General features: G+C 50.9%; 7 protein-coding genes across 7 annotated transcripts; 4 read left to right on the forward strand and 3 right to left on the reverse strand.

The window, feature by feature from the left end:
• Window positions 1-66: 66 nt before the first annotated feature.
• AO090026000220 (cytochrome and DOMON domain-containing protein) lies at window positions 67-1227 on the forward strand (the record flags this gene model as incomplete). Its single annotated transcript, XM_001821652.1, has 1 exon — window positions 67-1227. The coding sequence occupies one exon, from the start codon at window positions 67-69 to the stop codon at window positions 1225-1227; it is 1161 nt and encodes a 386-aa protein (XP_001821704.1).
• A 531-nt stretch (window positions 1228-1758) lies between these two features.
• AO090026000219 (putative MFS transporter) lies at window positions 1759-3403 on the reverse strand (the record flags this gene model as incomplete). The annotated part of the gene is made up of 4 exons (XM_023236161.1): window positions 1759-2375; window positions 2430-2869; window positions 2925-3078; window positions 3127-3403. 4 exons carry the CDS (start codon window positions 3401-3403, stop codon window positions 1759-1761), a joined length of 1488 nt encoding a protein of 495 aa, XP_023090948.1.
• A 714-nt stretch (window positions 3404-4117) lies between these two features.
• On the forward strand, window positions 4118-4828 carry AO090026000218 (RraA family protein; the record flags this gene model as incomplete). Its single annotated transcript, XM_001821650.1, has 1 exon — window positions 4118-4828. One exon carries the CDS (start codon window positions 4118-4120, stop codon window positions 4826-4828), a length of 711 nt encoding a protein of 236 aa, XP_001821702.1.
• Window positions 4829-5105: 277 nt separating this feature from the next.
• AO090026000217 (uncharacterized protein) lies at window positions 5106-7094 on the forward strand (the record flags this gene model as incomplete). The annotated part of the gene is made up of 1 exon (XM_001821649.3): window positions 5106-7094. The coding sequence occupies one exon, from the start codon at window positions 5106-5108 to the stop codon at window positions 7092-7094; it is 1989 nt and encodes a 662-aa protein (XP_001821701.3).
• A 369-nt stretch (window positions 7095-7463) lies between these two features.
• Window positions 7464-8386, reverse strand: AO090026000216 (uncharacterized protein; the record flags this gene model as incomplete). Its single annotated transcript, XM_023236163.1, is given in 2 exon segments — window positions 7464-7712; window positions 7727-8386. The coding sequence occupies 2 exon segments, from the start codon at window positions 8384-8386 to the stop codon at window positions 7464-7466; spliced, it is 909 nt and encodes a 302-aa protein (XP_023090947.1).
• A 1431-nt stretch (window positions 8387-9817) lies between these two features.
• On the forward strand, window positions 9818-10909 carry AO090026000214 (intradiol ring-cleavage dioxygenase; the record flags this gene model as incomplete). The annotated part of the gene is made up of 1 exon (XM_001821647.1): window positions 9818-10909. One exon carries the CDS (start codon window positions 9818-9820, stop codon window positions 10907-10909), a length of 1092 nt encoding a protein of 363 aa, XP_001821699.1.
• A 305-nt stretch (window positions 10910-11214) lies between these two features.
• Window positions 11215-11913, reverse strand: AO090026000213 (uncharacterized protein; the record flags this gene model as incomplete). The annotated part of the gene is made up of 2 exons (XM_023236164.1): window positions 11215-11254; window positions 11468-11913. 2 exons carry the CDS (start codon window positions 11911-11913, stop codon window positions 11215-11217), a joined length of 486 nt encoding a protein of 161 aa, XP_023090946.1.
• Window positions 11914-13397: the final 1484 nt, after the last annotated feature.

Raw genomic sequence — 13397 nt, forward strand, 5'->3', positions numbered from 1 at the left:
CTCCTCCACATATCTAGCTCTTGAGCAGATGAATGGCAAGTAACGAAGCTTGCTATCTCACCTAAAATGGCGAGGATACACCTTTACTCCTGGATGACTCTGTTCGCGGGCACATTCGCCCAGCTACAAACATTTTCGCCACCTGGCCAGAGCTTTATCAGCTACAGTGTTAATATACCCCAAACTACGGCCTCCTCCGGTTCCGGACCAATTTATATCCAGCTGAAATCAACGCAAGAGCTTCAATGGTTTGCATGGGGTCAGGGTTCTCGGATGCAAGGAGCGAATATATTTGCTGTTTATGCATCCCACGACGGCAATAATGTCACTGTCTCTCCAAGGTTGGGAGTAGAACATGTCGAGCCGACGTATAATAGCCAGGTTCAGATCTCGGTCTTGGCTGGCAGCGGGATCAGCAATGGAGTCATGACCGCGAACATCCGGTGCGACAGCTGTCTCGCCTGGCCAGGAGGAAGTGAAAATCCGAACAGCTCAGCTAGTCCATGGGTTTGGGCTGTGAAATATGGCCAACTGCTCAACTCAGACAGCCTCTCTCAACCGATCACCATACACGATACTTCGGGTGTTGCAGTTCTTGACCTTCAAAAAGCGACCGGCGGCGCATCCGACAATCCTTTCTTAGCATCAAATAATTCAAACAGCGCTGGGCAGGCGCTCACGATCTTTGATACTGGAAACATTGCAAGTCGCAGAGTAGCACATGCTGTTCTCATGATCCTCGTCTTCGTCATATTCTTCCCGTCGTTTGCGTTGATGCTTCACACCGGCGCACATTCCAGGATTGTTGATATCCATGCTTTCTTCCAGCTTTTCACTCTGGCCTTGGCGATTTCCGGGTTTGGTATCGGCATCTCGTTGGCAAAAGCCCTCCATCTGACTGGGACCTACCATCCGATCATCGGGATGGTGGCTGTTCCTGCCCTCATTCTCTTCCAGCCGGCTATGGGCTTTCTTCAACACAGATACTTTCACAAAACCGGAAAGAAGAGTGTCTTTGCCTACTTGCACCGGTGGTTTGGCCGTTCTATTATAGTCCTTGGTATTGTCAATGGTGGACTGGGATTTCACCTGGCACGGAAAGTTACTTCAACTGCCCCAGTCGGCGCAATAATCGCATATAGCGTGGTAGCTGGAATTGTCGGGCTCGTCTATGCCTTGGTGATTATCGTCTTACCTTTGAGAAAGCAGAGAACGTCGAGTCCTTGACTGGCATTGGTCTGTTCCTACCTCTCGGTGTCACCCAGCCATCTTTCAGAGTTGGGATATCCTACATATCCGGTTTGTTGTGTTTGGTGCTTGTAGCCAAATGTCTGTATCAATAGGGTCACTGTAGCCTAATTCTTTGGGGGTGTGGCATTGTTCTACGGCAATTCTAGTGTGGGTTTTACGGTAAGTGTTCTTAATGGCCAGTTAACCCAGTACTAGGGGTTCATCATTAGTTCCTCTCTGAATTGCAGATACTTCTCCTAATTCTAGCTGATTTCTGATTGTGTCATCTGATTACCTCCTAGTAACATCAACGGAGCGCTTCGCCCGAATTATGAGCTCCTAGGCACCTTCTCAGAAGTGTCCTACCTCCTTTCCTTGATTCCCCTTACATACTCTCATAAAGAAATGGAATCGGTAAGGGGGAGGCCACAAGTAGTTCCTATAGAAAGGACTTAGCTAGCTAGTCAGAATCACCCCACAGCCTGACCGAAAAGGCATCCATAGGCTCCAGCTAAACTACAACCCCGTTCACAGCGTGTATTTGAAAAACGGAGACCTATCTCCCATCGCCAGCAACTGCTCATCGGTGTATGCCTCACGGATCTCCGTCTCAGTCAACCTAGCATTGCGCTTGTTGCCATACGCAAAGGACAGCTCGAGAAGAACAGCTACAAGGAGAGCCGATCCACCAAAAGCCAACGACAGCCCAAAACCCGTAGGATAGGTCGGGGCCTCCTTGTCAAGATACATGTAGCTCCCGATAATACCTCCGGTATTGCCCATACAGATGTTGAACGCACTGCCGATAGCGCGGCGCTTTGAGGGCGCCAGATTGTTCATTGCCCATGATGCTGTGGCTGGGTAGGTTGGGTAGATACCCATGCAAGCGATGATGATTGCAAAATACCCAGGCCCGATGTTGGCTTCCAGCCTACCCTTGAGGCCCATTATTATCGCGTACCCAGTGACGATCAGGAGCAGGGGTGCTGCAACGAATGGCATGCGCCAGTAATATCGGTCTGACAATTTGGAGAACAGGACTGCGGATATGGCCCCGGCAATATACGGCGGGACGGTCATAAGCTGCGCGTTGGTACCGGTGAAGCCCATTGCCTCTGTGATGGTCGGAAGAGTGAATTTCGTTCCTAACAGAGAATGGATCAACAAGAAGTCTTAGGCCTAGGTGATCGCGAACAGACCGTAGTTGCAGGCCGACTGGCACAGCATAATATAGGATAGTAGATAAATCCTCCAGTTCCGCATCATGTCCCCAACGTCTTTCCATGATGTCTTCTTATCCTCCTCCTTGAACTTCCCTCCTTCTTTGATGAATTCCTGTATCACTAGGTACCGGATCTCGTCCTGATCAAGCCATTTGGTGGATATTTCCGGGGAGTCTACTAGTAAAAAGAAGGTCAAAACCCCCAAAACAACTGTAATCAAGCCCTCAATCAGAAATATCCAACGCCAGCCTGAATATCCACCGACGCCATCCATCTTGTTAAGACCAGCCGCGAGCAGACCGGAAAAGGCACCGGAGAGAGCACTTGCACAGAAGAATGCGGCAACCCGGGTGGCGAGGTCTCTGGGCATGTACCAGCGCGAACACAAGTAGACCGAACCAGGAAAGAATCCAGCCCTAGGCTTGAGTCAGAAGACGAGAATTTAAAAAGTCGGTGTCTAATTGAACATACTCAAAAATTCCTAACAAAAGTCGCATCGTCAACAACCCGCCGAAATTTCGAACGACGCCAGTCAACGTCATAATTATTCCCCAGCTGACAATCAGGGTACCCAAATAGACCGAGGGCCTGGTAAAATGTTTCAGCAGAATGTTACTCGGAACCTCTACTATTGGTCAGCGACAACGGGATGACATGCCTAACACCTACTTACCTAGGAGAACGTAGGGGATGAAAAAAAGGCTAAGAGCGATATTATATTGCATCCCGCTCAAGCCCAATTCTTCTGTTAGCCCCAGGATCTTTGCATTGCCGATATTGGCCCTGTCTAGGTGAGAGATCAAATAGAGGATGCACAGCATCGGCACCAGCCTGATATCAACCTGCGATACGAACGTTGTTAGTTCCGTCCTAGTCGGTGCGGTCATTGGGCCGTGCCTTTCGTAGTAGCTTTTTCCTTCTGTCGGAGAAGTTGCGATAGAAGTCTGCATCCTCGGAGCGAAGACCAAGGACCTGTATTCCGTCAATGGTAGTGATGATGGCGCAGTCCTCGACGTTCTCGGCGCTGGGAGCCTTCTCGTCGTCCAGGTCGTCCATATGTACGTTTCTTAGATGCACTGTGGGAATGGTGGCGTTGATTTGGCTCGCAGATTTAGGCACGCGGAAAATGCACGGATGATCACATCGCAGCTGGGGTGGAACGGCTGCTGCTATTTATATGGACGACGCAGGAAGCCCAAGGGACCGTCGTAGAAGGCCGAACTTGACCAGCTTTTAGCTTTCTAAGTTAGCTCTTGAGACAGATGGGCGGAGTGCGAAACCCTAGCGCTTCCCCACACGGCCATTCCATGCCCGTTTCTTGCGGGGAGTTTCACTCCGCTCCGACACCTACGGAACCCCAAGGGGCCTAGTAATAGGCCCTACTTAGATAAATGCCCCTGCGGACAGCGGGACGCCGCCTCCCGCCAATAGGTAAGCCACGGTTGGTGCGATTGGATGGTTTTTGCTGTTACACGGAGGGATCAGACAAAAGTCGAGAATTGCACGGATATTCATATAGCCCGATGGAAGGAATGAGGAGCCTATAAATAGCATTAGGATCAGAGGTAAATAGTGGTAGCAATCGGAATACAACTTGATCAAGAAACCCTATTCTCTCTTATCCCTCCCTTCAGATGACTTTTTTGCGCTTCAACGAACTCAACATGGACGAATCCACAATTTTAACCCGGCTCTCGGTCCTTGACACCAATGCAGTCTCTGATGCCCTGGACTTTCTTCAGCTTAAAGGAGCCACCTACGGCCTCCGGCCTCTCTGGGATTGCCCAAAGATCGTCGGCCGCGCCAGCACAGTGAAGGTCGGCCCTAAGACAGGCACCGCCGCGACAGCCCACCCATTCGCGTCGGTTATAGACGCAGTCACAACGGACGATCGTATCCTCATTATTGCCGGCGGTCTGGAGGGTGTTTCCTGCTGGGGCGATATTATCGCCAATGCCTCGAAAGTGAAGGGTATTCGCGGGACAATCATCGACGGCGTGTGTCGGGACATTGATGGTAGCCGCGACATTGCGTATCCTGTTTACGGCCGGAATGTAACAATGATCAGCGGGCGTAAGAGGATGGTACAGGTTGGGGCTGGTACAGCAGTCCAGGTGGGCGGCGTCACCGTTCGCCAGGATGACTATGTGATTGCCGATAACTGCGGGACTGTGTTTATCCCAGCGGAGTATGTTGAAACTACCGTGGAGTTGGCTGAGAAGATTACCCATCGTGAGAACCTTATGATCAAGGATGTGAGAGCTGGGATACCTGTGTCGGAGGTCATGCACGACGCCAAATTCCAAGCCATTACTGAAGACATTGCGTCGGCAGCCGCGGGTGTTTTGTCCTCCACGCAGAGCCCTGTGCTATAGTTATCACCATGAATTGATACTGGAATGATACATGTATTGACTTCAAAGTGTTGCTTTAACGTAGGACGGAGTGAAGGACTCCGCGCGGTGTGATTGAACAAGAAGATAATTAAATGCGGGGTAGAACAGTGACCCCAGCCTAGCGCTTCAGGCCCCCAGGCTCCCTCCCCCCATTCCCCGGACATGCTTGTTACCCTCCGCTTTGACTGTTTCTAACTACAATGCCGTTCCACGACCGTAAGTAGTATTCAATGCTCCGACAAGCGCACTCCGCAAAATGCCTCGGGCATGTGAGTTCTGCCGCAGACGCAAGATCCGATGCGACGCATCCAGGCCAGTCTGCTCCACATGCCGGAAGAGCAAGAGGTCGTGTGTCTACCACAATGCACCACCTAAGCAGCGCCCTTCCGCTGCGCTTATCGACTCGCTGCAGACCGAAAAAGCGGCGCTGGAAGATGCTTTGAGCCGGTTGAAGAGCGCAGGTGATGCCGAAAGGCGTGCTCTGCTGGACTCGATGATCGTGCGTGACGGACGCATATCATTATCAGACCGGAGCGGTGGATCAACAGCGTCATCACCACGGGCGCGGTCCGCCCTTCGAACGGAGCATGGCGTGGAACAGCAGCTGCTGGGCGGTCATGCAGTAAGAATGAGGGAGAATGGCGGTGATGCAACAAACAGCGTAGATACCGGCCATGGCAGTGACAGTGTTGAGAATGAGACCGATAGAGTACTGCCTCGGACATATAAAAGCCACGTAACCAGCGATGGCATCTTCAGCTCAACCTCCGTGATCCATGTCAGCCGCCCGGTGACTAGTCCCGAGCAACCCGCAGCATCTACAGAGTCGCTACGGTACCAGCTGATTGCCAACGCTGCAATGGAAAGGCAGCGCGAGCACCGTCTGCGTCGGTTGACCGTCATCAGGGGAATACCAGCGGACCTGGCGCTTCATCTCCTCGACCTTCACTGGAGCAGGCAGCATCACACCTTCCTTCTCACGTATAGACCTGCCTTTATGCGAGAACTAGAACACGGGGGGCCATACTGCTCTGACCTCTTGCTGTACGCTGTCTTTGCGTGTGCGTCCAAGTTTTCCGAGCGACCCGAGGTGCGCAGTAACCCGGTAGATCCGGAAACAGCAGGACGGTGCTTCTTCAACCGTTGCCAAGAGCTCTTGCTGGTTGAGGGCTTGATGACCCACTCGAGTATACCGACTGTCATCGCGTTGGTCATGCTCGGGTCGACGTTGATTGCAAGAGGACGGACGTCTCAGGGTTGGCTATATACCGGTTACGCCATGCGTATGGTTTATGACCTAGGTCTGTATTTTGATTTGCAAGAGCCGAACAAGCATAACGTCGAGGAGATCGAGATCCGGCGGCGGGTCTTCTGGGGCGCGTTCGTGTGTGAGAAGCTGCAAAGCCTGTACCTTGGGCGGCCACCTACAATCAGACTCCAGGATGTCCATGTATCGCAGGACTTTATGGATACGTTCGAGGAGCTGGAGCCGTGGGAGCCCTACAATGAGCGGAGCACAGATATAATTACTAACAATATAGGGTCTTCTCCAGTGCCGTTGGCATATTCAGTGACTACCTTCCAGCAGCTCTGTCTGCTTTCCGAAATTATGACCCAAATCATTGACAAGATATATTATGTAGGAGCCACCGCTTCAAAGACGATCCATCAGATAGAGGCACTCGATGATGCCCTCACGGCCTGGTACCGCGGGCTGCCAGCTCACCTGGCTCATGAGCCCTGGGCGAAGGACCCCTTGGAGCCCCCGGTCAGAGTTGCGCCAAACCGCATCATCATTCTGACGACCTACCACTCGCTCATTGTCCTCCTACACCGGCCGTTTATCACAGCTCCCAGCAGCACAAGCAATCACAATTCTGTCGACACTATCGGCACCCCTGCCTTCTCTTGGAAGCGGTGCACAGCAGCGGCACGGCGTATCACCAGTCTCGCCCTCAGCTATCAATCCATCTACCCGTTGCACAAGTCCAGCTACTTGCTTAGTTATGCTGTGTACGTCGCGTGCACAATCCACGTGCTTAATACTGCGTCGCTCTCGGTCGGAAGCGACGGCAATGCACACGCGGAATCGTCCTACCTACTCAGCGCAAGCCTGAGGTGTCTCGATGCGTTGGCAGTCCCGAACTCGGGGGCTGCTGATACGGCGCGTATTATTCGCAAGCTAATGGCTGCCAAGGGTGTGCCGGAATCACGAAGTGAGTGCCTCTATAATTTATTGCTGTAGATCAACCCAGACTGACGCTTTGCTCTTTACTTTAGCGCCCTCAGAGGTCCAAGCAACGACTCCTCACCGAAACCCCGACAATTGTTGGCAGTTTCCCGATTACTCCCCGACGGATGATGATATAGGACAGATTCCACCCTTCCCGGATATTTTCATTCCCGGGCAGGACCTGTTGTTCGGATTTATGAACGAGAACATGCCCCTTGCGGTATTTGATATAAATAATCCAATTTTCTGATACGTAATTGAAGATGAAACTGGTGAACCTGAACCAGGACATCCTCTTTCGGGTGTAGCGATAGACTACGCTATTTAGTACAGAATCTATCGATGTATACGTATATGATGGGCTTGCATGAGAAGCTCGTATTACAGCAACAAATCCGGCTCCTCCTTCACCACCTGGTCATAATACGGCTGAAAGGCCAGCCACATCTTGCTTGCGTTACCACTCCTCCTATGCCCAAACTCCGCCTGCTCGTCGGTGATATACCTTTTCTCAAATCCAGGACACACCGCTGCATTCGCAAGCAGCTGGGAGTGGCAGCACCGATCCAACGCAATAAACAAGAACGCCGCCTCGTCAACCGTCCGCCCACAGGTAATCATGCCATGGTTCTGTAGAATCACACTACGGCAGCTCGGCCCCAGTGCAGCCGCGATCCGGTCGCCCATTCGGCCGTGAGCACCGTGCCACCGTAGCGCGGATACACAGCGAGGTCGTTGTAGAAGCGCAGCGCGTCTTGGTAGAGCATCTCGATCGGCCGGCCAAAGCAACTGAAGGCTTTTCCGTAGACGCTGTGTGCGTGGCACGCGGCGTTTAGGTCCGGCCGGGCGCGGTGGATGGCGCTGTGGATGGCGAATGCTGGGCCATTGATGGGGTTCTGGGCGCCGTCTGGAAGGACTTCGCCGGTCTCGCCGACAAGGACAAGATCGCTGACGCGGATCTGGGAGAAGTGTGTTGAAAGCGGGTTGATCCAGAATAGGGATGGGTTGCCGGGGTCGCGTAGGGAGATGTGGCCTGCGACACCCTCATCGAAGCCCTGTCTGGCAAAGACCCTGAATGCGGCGGCTAGGTGCTGCTTCAGGTGTGTGCGGGCGTCGCTGATATCATTGAAATTTGGAGGACTGCGGAGCTCGACTTTGCCATCTTTGTCGCCTAGAAAGTGCACGTCTTGTCTCCACGATGAGGTCAAATCCGGCGAGCCAGATACGGGTGCTCCTGGCCTCTCGGTGTTCGATTTGGCCTGCGAGTGGTGAATTGGGTACTCCGTAACTGTAGCCGGTGGCATGGTTGCCGCTGTAAAGATATACGGATCTTGGTTTCTGGATCGGTGCTTTCAGACTCTATTTGACAGAAACGGTTAATTGTATGAAAGTAACCCCGCTGCGGAATCGGATGTGCAGAACATCCTTCCATGGTATAGATTAGCAGGAACGGTGGTTGGACTTCCGTTACTGTTATCGGAGATATCATTTATATGGCACGGAGTGCGACGGCCCGTTGAGGTCCGTTCAAAGCGTCAAGTATACTCCCGAACGGAGAAAGTCAGTGGCGGCCCATTCTCCAGCTTTAGACTCGCAGTCGCGCTCTGCCAGGCAAACATGATATTCCTGACTCACCCAGGTCTGTCCCTTGATCAGAAACCAGACAAGCACGGCCAGTTAGCTGAAAGCACGCCATGTCCTCCTGGTCCAAAAGTAGGCTGTCAGAGATCTCCTCAGAATGGTGGGTTGATGGTAAGATTAAATTCATGACCATGCAAAGCACAAAACGAATACAGTATGAGACACTCATTACCTTTTGTACCAAAGGAGTGTAAAAAATGTAAAATATTTCCAATTATTATTGAGACCACCGACACATTTGACGAGAAGGAGAATACTCTAACATCCTATAGCTACACGTTCGATCTTGACCGTGGTAACGGCGGCAAGGACGAGTCTCTCTACGCGGATAAAAAAAAAAAAAAACTGCTAGAGACAGCTTCCTGAGTCTTGCTTGTTACCCACAGGTCTTGCTTGGGGATAAGGACCAGCTACTCGGATGAGGCGAGCATGAATTTGAACTTAACAAGGTGAAGGGACAGGATGTGCTTGGGTTGGGGAAATCTTCATCAGCGAACGAAATCTCACCTACGGCCGAGACATTACGCCGATGCTTGTTCTGATTACTATCTTCGTGATTTCATTTGCAGCCTCTATGGCTCCTGCGAGTCCTCCCACCGCCGCCCCTTAGCGCCAAGCGTGTCGATCAGCGTGAATCCACTTTCGTGGGCAATTGTTGGTTCCCTATTTGCTGCGTTTGAGAGCAGACATGTATTCTCCCATAGTGGCTGTGGAGAGCTTGTGGAAGGTACATCCTTTCTCGACTTGGTATCTTCGTCCGACTACCTCGTATGCTATCATTCATTTTTGGCCCAGGCACCAAGTACCTGTGATGCTGGACGTGTTTGCATGCAAAGCCGGCATTTTGTTCTCCCAGATGATGGTCACAGAGAACCTTAGAGTAAGGATCTACAGTGCCAAGAAGAGAAAGGTCATCATCACAGGGTGATTAAACACTTATCCAGTGCTTGTGAGCTAGGGGTTGAACTTGTCTAGGCGTTGACGGGAAGATATAAAGACTCATGTTGTCTCCTTCGCTGAAGACCAACAACGCCGGAAAGCCAGGGACAATCAACATTTCTTAGTTCACTTTTGCCATTCTCCATCTTTCTGCCATGCAGTTAAAGAACGCGATTCATTTTACCGTCTTTGGATGCGCCATCCTAGCCCTTGCTCACCCCGGGCATCACGAGGAGCACGACCCAGCACCTGTGAGGGCATACAAGAGAGACGTCGGGCATGGACTGGCAAATTGTGCAGGCCAGCTAGAGGCCAGTGGTCTTCAAGCTCGTTCCGAAGCGCGCCGTAAGGCAACAGTCCAGCTGCACCGCCGACAGTTGATCACCCGAGACACAGATGCCGTGCTGAACAAATCACATCAGGTGACCCGTCCTGTGTCGCCGTCCATGCCTCCCAATGAAATCTTCAAGGACACGACTCAGAAGGCTTGCATTCTTGGTCCAACTGCTGAGGGAGAAACCGGTCCATACTGGATCCCCGGCGAGCGAGTCCGATCTGAGATCCGCGAAGGGCAGCCCGGAGTACCGGTTATTCTCGAACAGCAGTATATTGACGTCGAAACGTGCCAGCCTATTCCGCGTCTCTATGCTGAACTCTGGGGCTGCAATGCAACCGGAGTTTACTCCGGCCTTGTTGCAGACGGCAATGGCAACTCCCATGACTTGAGCAATCGAAACCGCACCTTTCTTCGTGGCATTCAGGAAACTGACATAGACGGTGTTGTCACCTTTGATACTCTCTTCCCGGGCCACTATGATGGACGCACCACGCATTACCATAATATCGCCCATTTTGGCGCGAGACGTCTGCCAAACAACACCATTGCCGGTGGGACAGTAGGACACGTCGCTCAGATATTCTTGGACCAGGACCTCATTGACCAAGTCGAATCAACCTATCCGTACAATACCAACAACATTCCCATCACGCTAAACTCGGTGGATCGGGTTGTCAGCCAGGAGACGGAGAACAGTAACTCTGACCCCATGCTCAACTACGCATTCCTTGGAGACAACATCGAAGATGGGCTCTTTGCCTGGATCACAGTGGCTGTCAACCTCTCGGCTGTGCACTATCCATATTACACCAACGTTTACACGGCCGAAGGAGCGGTGGAAGTGGAAGGCACGTCGGATGGAGACCCCAGGGCGATTGATGGCGGCCTTCCTCAGAGCTCTGCGGCATAGGGTTATGTGTTAAAGGGCGGCACATCTTCTAGTATATAGTCGTATTTATCGCAATGCGAGTATGTGATGTTGGTAAACCATGAAGACAAGCCTGCCCTCATAATCGTAAAAATTACTGTATTTGGAAAACGGTAAATCGTACCTTTCCTGGCATATCTAGTTTTTCCAGCTTCCTCTTGCATTCGGCTTAGCATTTTAGCCAAGGGGCTACTTGAGGCTGCATAGAACGCCGGTTGGATATATGAGAGGTGGATAAACCACCCCAAATCATATCTGCATATTCCCAATGGGAACACCCCACCCCCCTAGGACAGGTTTAGGCAGTATTGTTTCCAACTGACAACCCTGTATTAACGAGTGTTAAACATTTGAAGAGAGAGCAAGAGGGAAGAACGCCGTATGCTCCTCTCCATCTTATATGCATGAGCTGTAACCTTTCAACCACTTTGATCGCTTTTCTAACTGTTTCCCTAGATTATCCCATAGTCAAGGGCTCAGCCAACAACCATATTCCAGTCCATAACCTGTGAGATCCACCCAAATAAACCTCAAACAAACGGCTGCGCAATTCCACCAAACGCCACAAGCACCAGCATCAATACATCCATGGTAGCCAAACTCGAAGTCATCACACCATTCGATCCTATCGGGTCAAGCTTTTCATTTCCCGTTGCGCTTGCAGTCGCACTCGCAGTTCCCGTAGCCGTTGCATTCTCATTTGTATTACACCACACCTGTCCCGCCGCAGAGCCCTTAATCAGACACTCCGCTAGGTTGCCAATGGTTTGGTTCTGCGCGAGACAGTAGTAGTCGCAGTCCGAGTAGGAGATAACGCTGGCGGCGCCGCAGCAGTTCGTCATTAGGGTGTGGTAGGTGCTGTTCATGGGCATGGCGCATGCGGCATCTGTGGTTGGGATTTCGTAGAGCTTTGCGTGGCATGACGATGATGCTGCTGCTGCTGCTGCAGTGGTGGTGGTTGTTGTTGTTGTGGTGATGGTGGACATTTTGAACGGAATGATCGAGCCTGGACCTGGCGAAAGAAAGGTTTGGTTGTCTGGACTATGAGAGATGACACGTTTGGAGAAATCGTCCGCTGGTGACATTCATTGAGGCTCAGGACATGGTCTTGGTCTGGTATTATATATGCTTGGACCCGAGTTATATTCATGCCTAAAACTGGAAACTATGAATAGAGTGCTGAGTTCGCGGAAGTACAAGGAGTGAATTCACTCTGTATAGACCTATACCCCGGGAGTATGAGGCAGAATGAATGCCATGGCATGATTCGTAGGCCTCTCTCCACTTCGCTTAGATGCCTGGTGCAGTCTCTGTTGAGACTGGTCATTTAGTGTAAGCAAATGGACTACAGTAACTAACATTTATTTTTAACTCGCGAATTGAGGATGGGTGCTATGTGTTCTCGATGCAATTATTCACTATCTGTTCTATTTTCATATTTCCGCTTCACCATCCGCAGCAGCATACTTATTATTTTCGGCTGTGGGTAAGCAATGGCCCGTTATACACCCGCGATACACCCGCGATAAAACCCACATCAGCATCTAAGTCCGGGTTCGCCCGGCTTGCCGATAAGCGATTTTAGGTCGGGCTTATGTTACTGTCTCAGAAAAGGCAACTATGGACTTATCCCGAGCAGCTAGAATCCCGAAAGTACTCTTTATTTTTGAATATACGTAGTCATGGTGGCAATGCTGTCGCACTGTGGCGGATGAAATCCCCACTATGGATCTCCCCACAATGAGGGGACGACGCGTCTTCTGTGGTACGTAGTGCCATCTAGGTTTTTTTAACACCTTATTTTTTATTCTGTTGTCTTGCACTTTAGTAAAAAGAAAATCCAGAAAGAGTGATACTGCGGTTTTCTGATCATGTTTCAGGCAAGATATAGAGCAATTAACGCTAGGAGCTGCACGTATAGACGGTATAGTTTATAAATAACCCTAAAATAGCTAGCACATAGCCTTCTCAATGATGTCTAAACACCGAGAATAATCCTTATGCAGTAAAATGTCTAAATCATCGTACAAAAATTATTTTAGTATGCGAACGCTGGATTCCTTACTGGATTGTTGTTCAGGCTCTATGTACCGTTTCAGTTATACCTTGTCTTACTTCTATTCTTACCGAAACAGGTGCCGGCTGCCGGTTACCTGGTCTCCGTTGAACGGATAAGGATTTGTACGATGTTGCCCCCTAGAACCAGGGTAGATGAAAAATCCCAACTCCCGCTATAATTATCTTCAACTGCTTCAGAGGCTGTTGCCTAGAGGCGCTGGTCGCGCGGCTATGGCTCTAACACTAACCTACTAGTTTTTTAGAGACCACAGTTATCCTCGACGATTTTATTTTTAGATCTTGTGTATTTAGCAAGTCCACACTCTAACTATCGAGTAGAACCAAAGCTTGAAGAGTAGGTTTAAAAGACCGTTGCACATCGTGGCTTTCTACCTTCGTCTCCCGCCGGGTC

Source organism: Aspergillus oryzae, chromosome 3 (genome assembly GCF_000184455.2).
Source record: "Aspergillus oryzae RIB40 DNA, chromosome 3".
Taxonomy (NCBI): Eukaryota; Fungi; Ascomycota; class Eurotiomycetes; order Eurotiales; family Aspergillaceae; genus Aspergillus; species Aspergillus oryzae.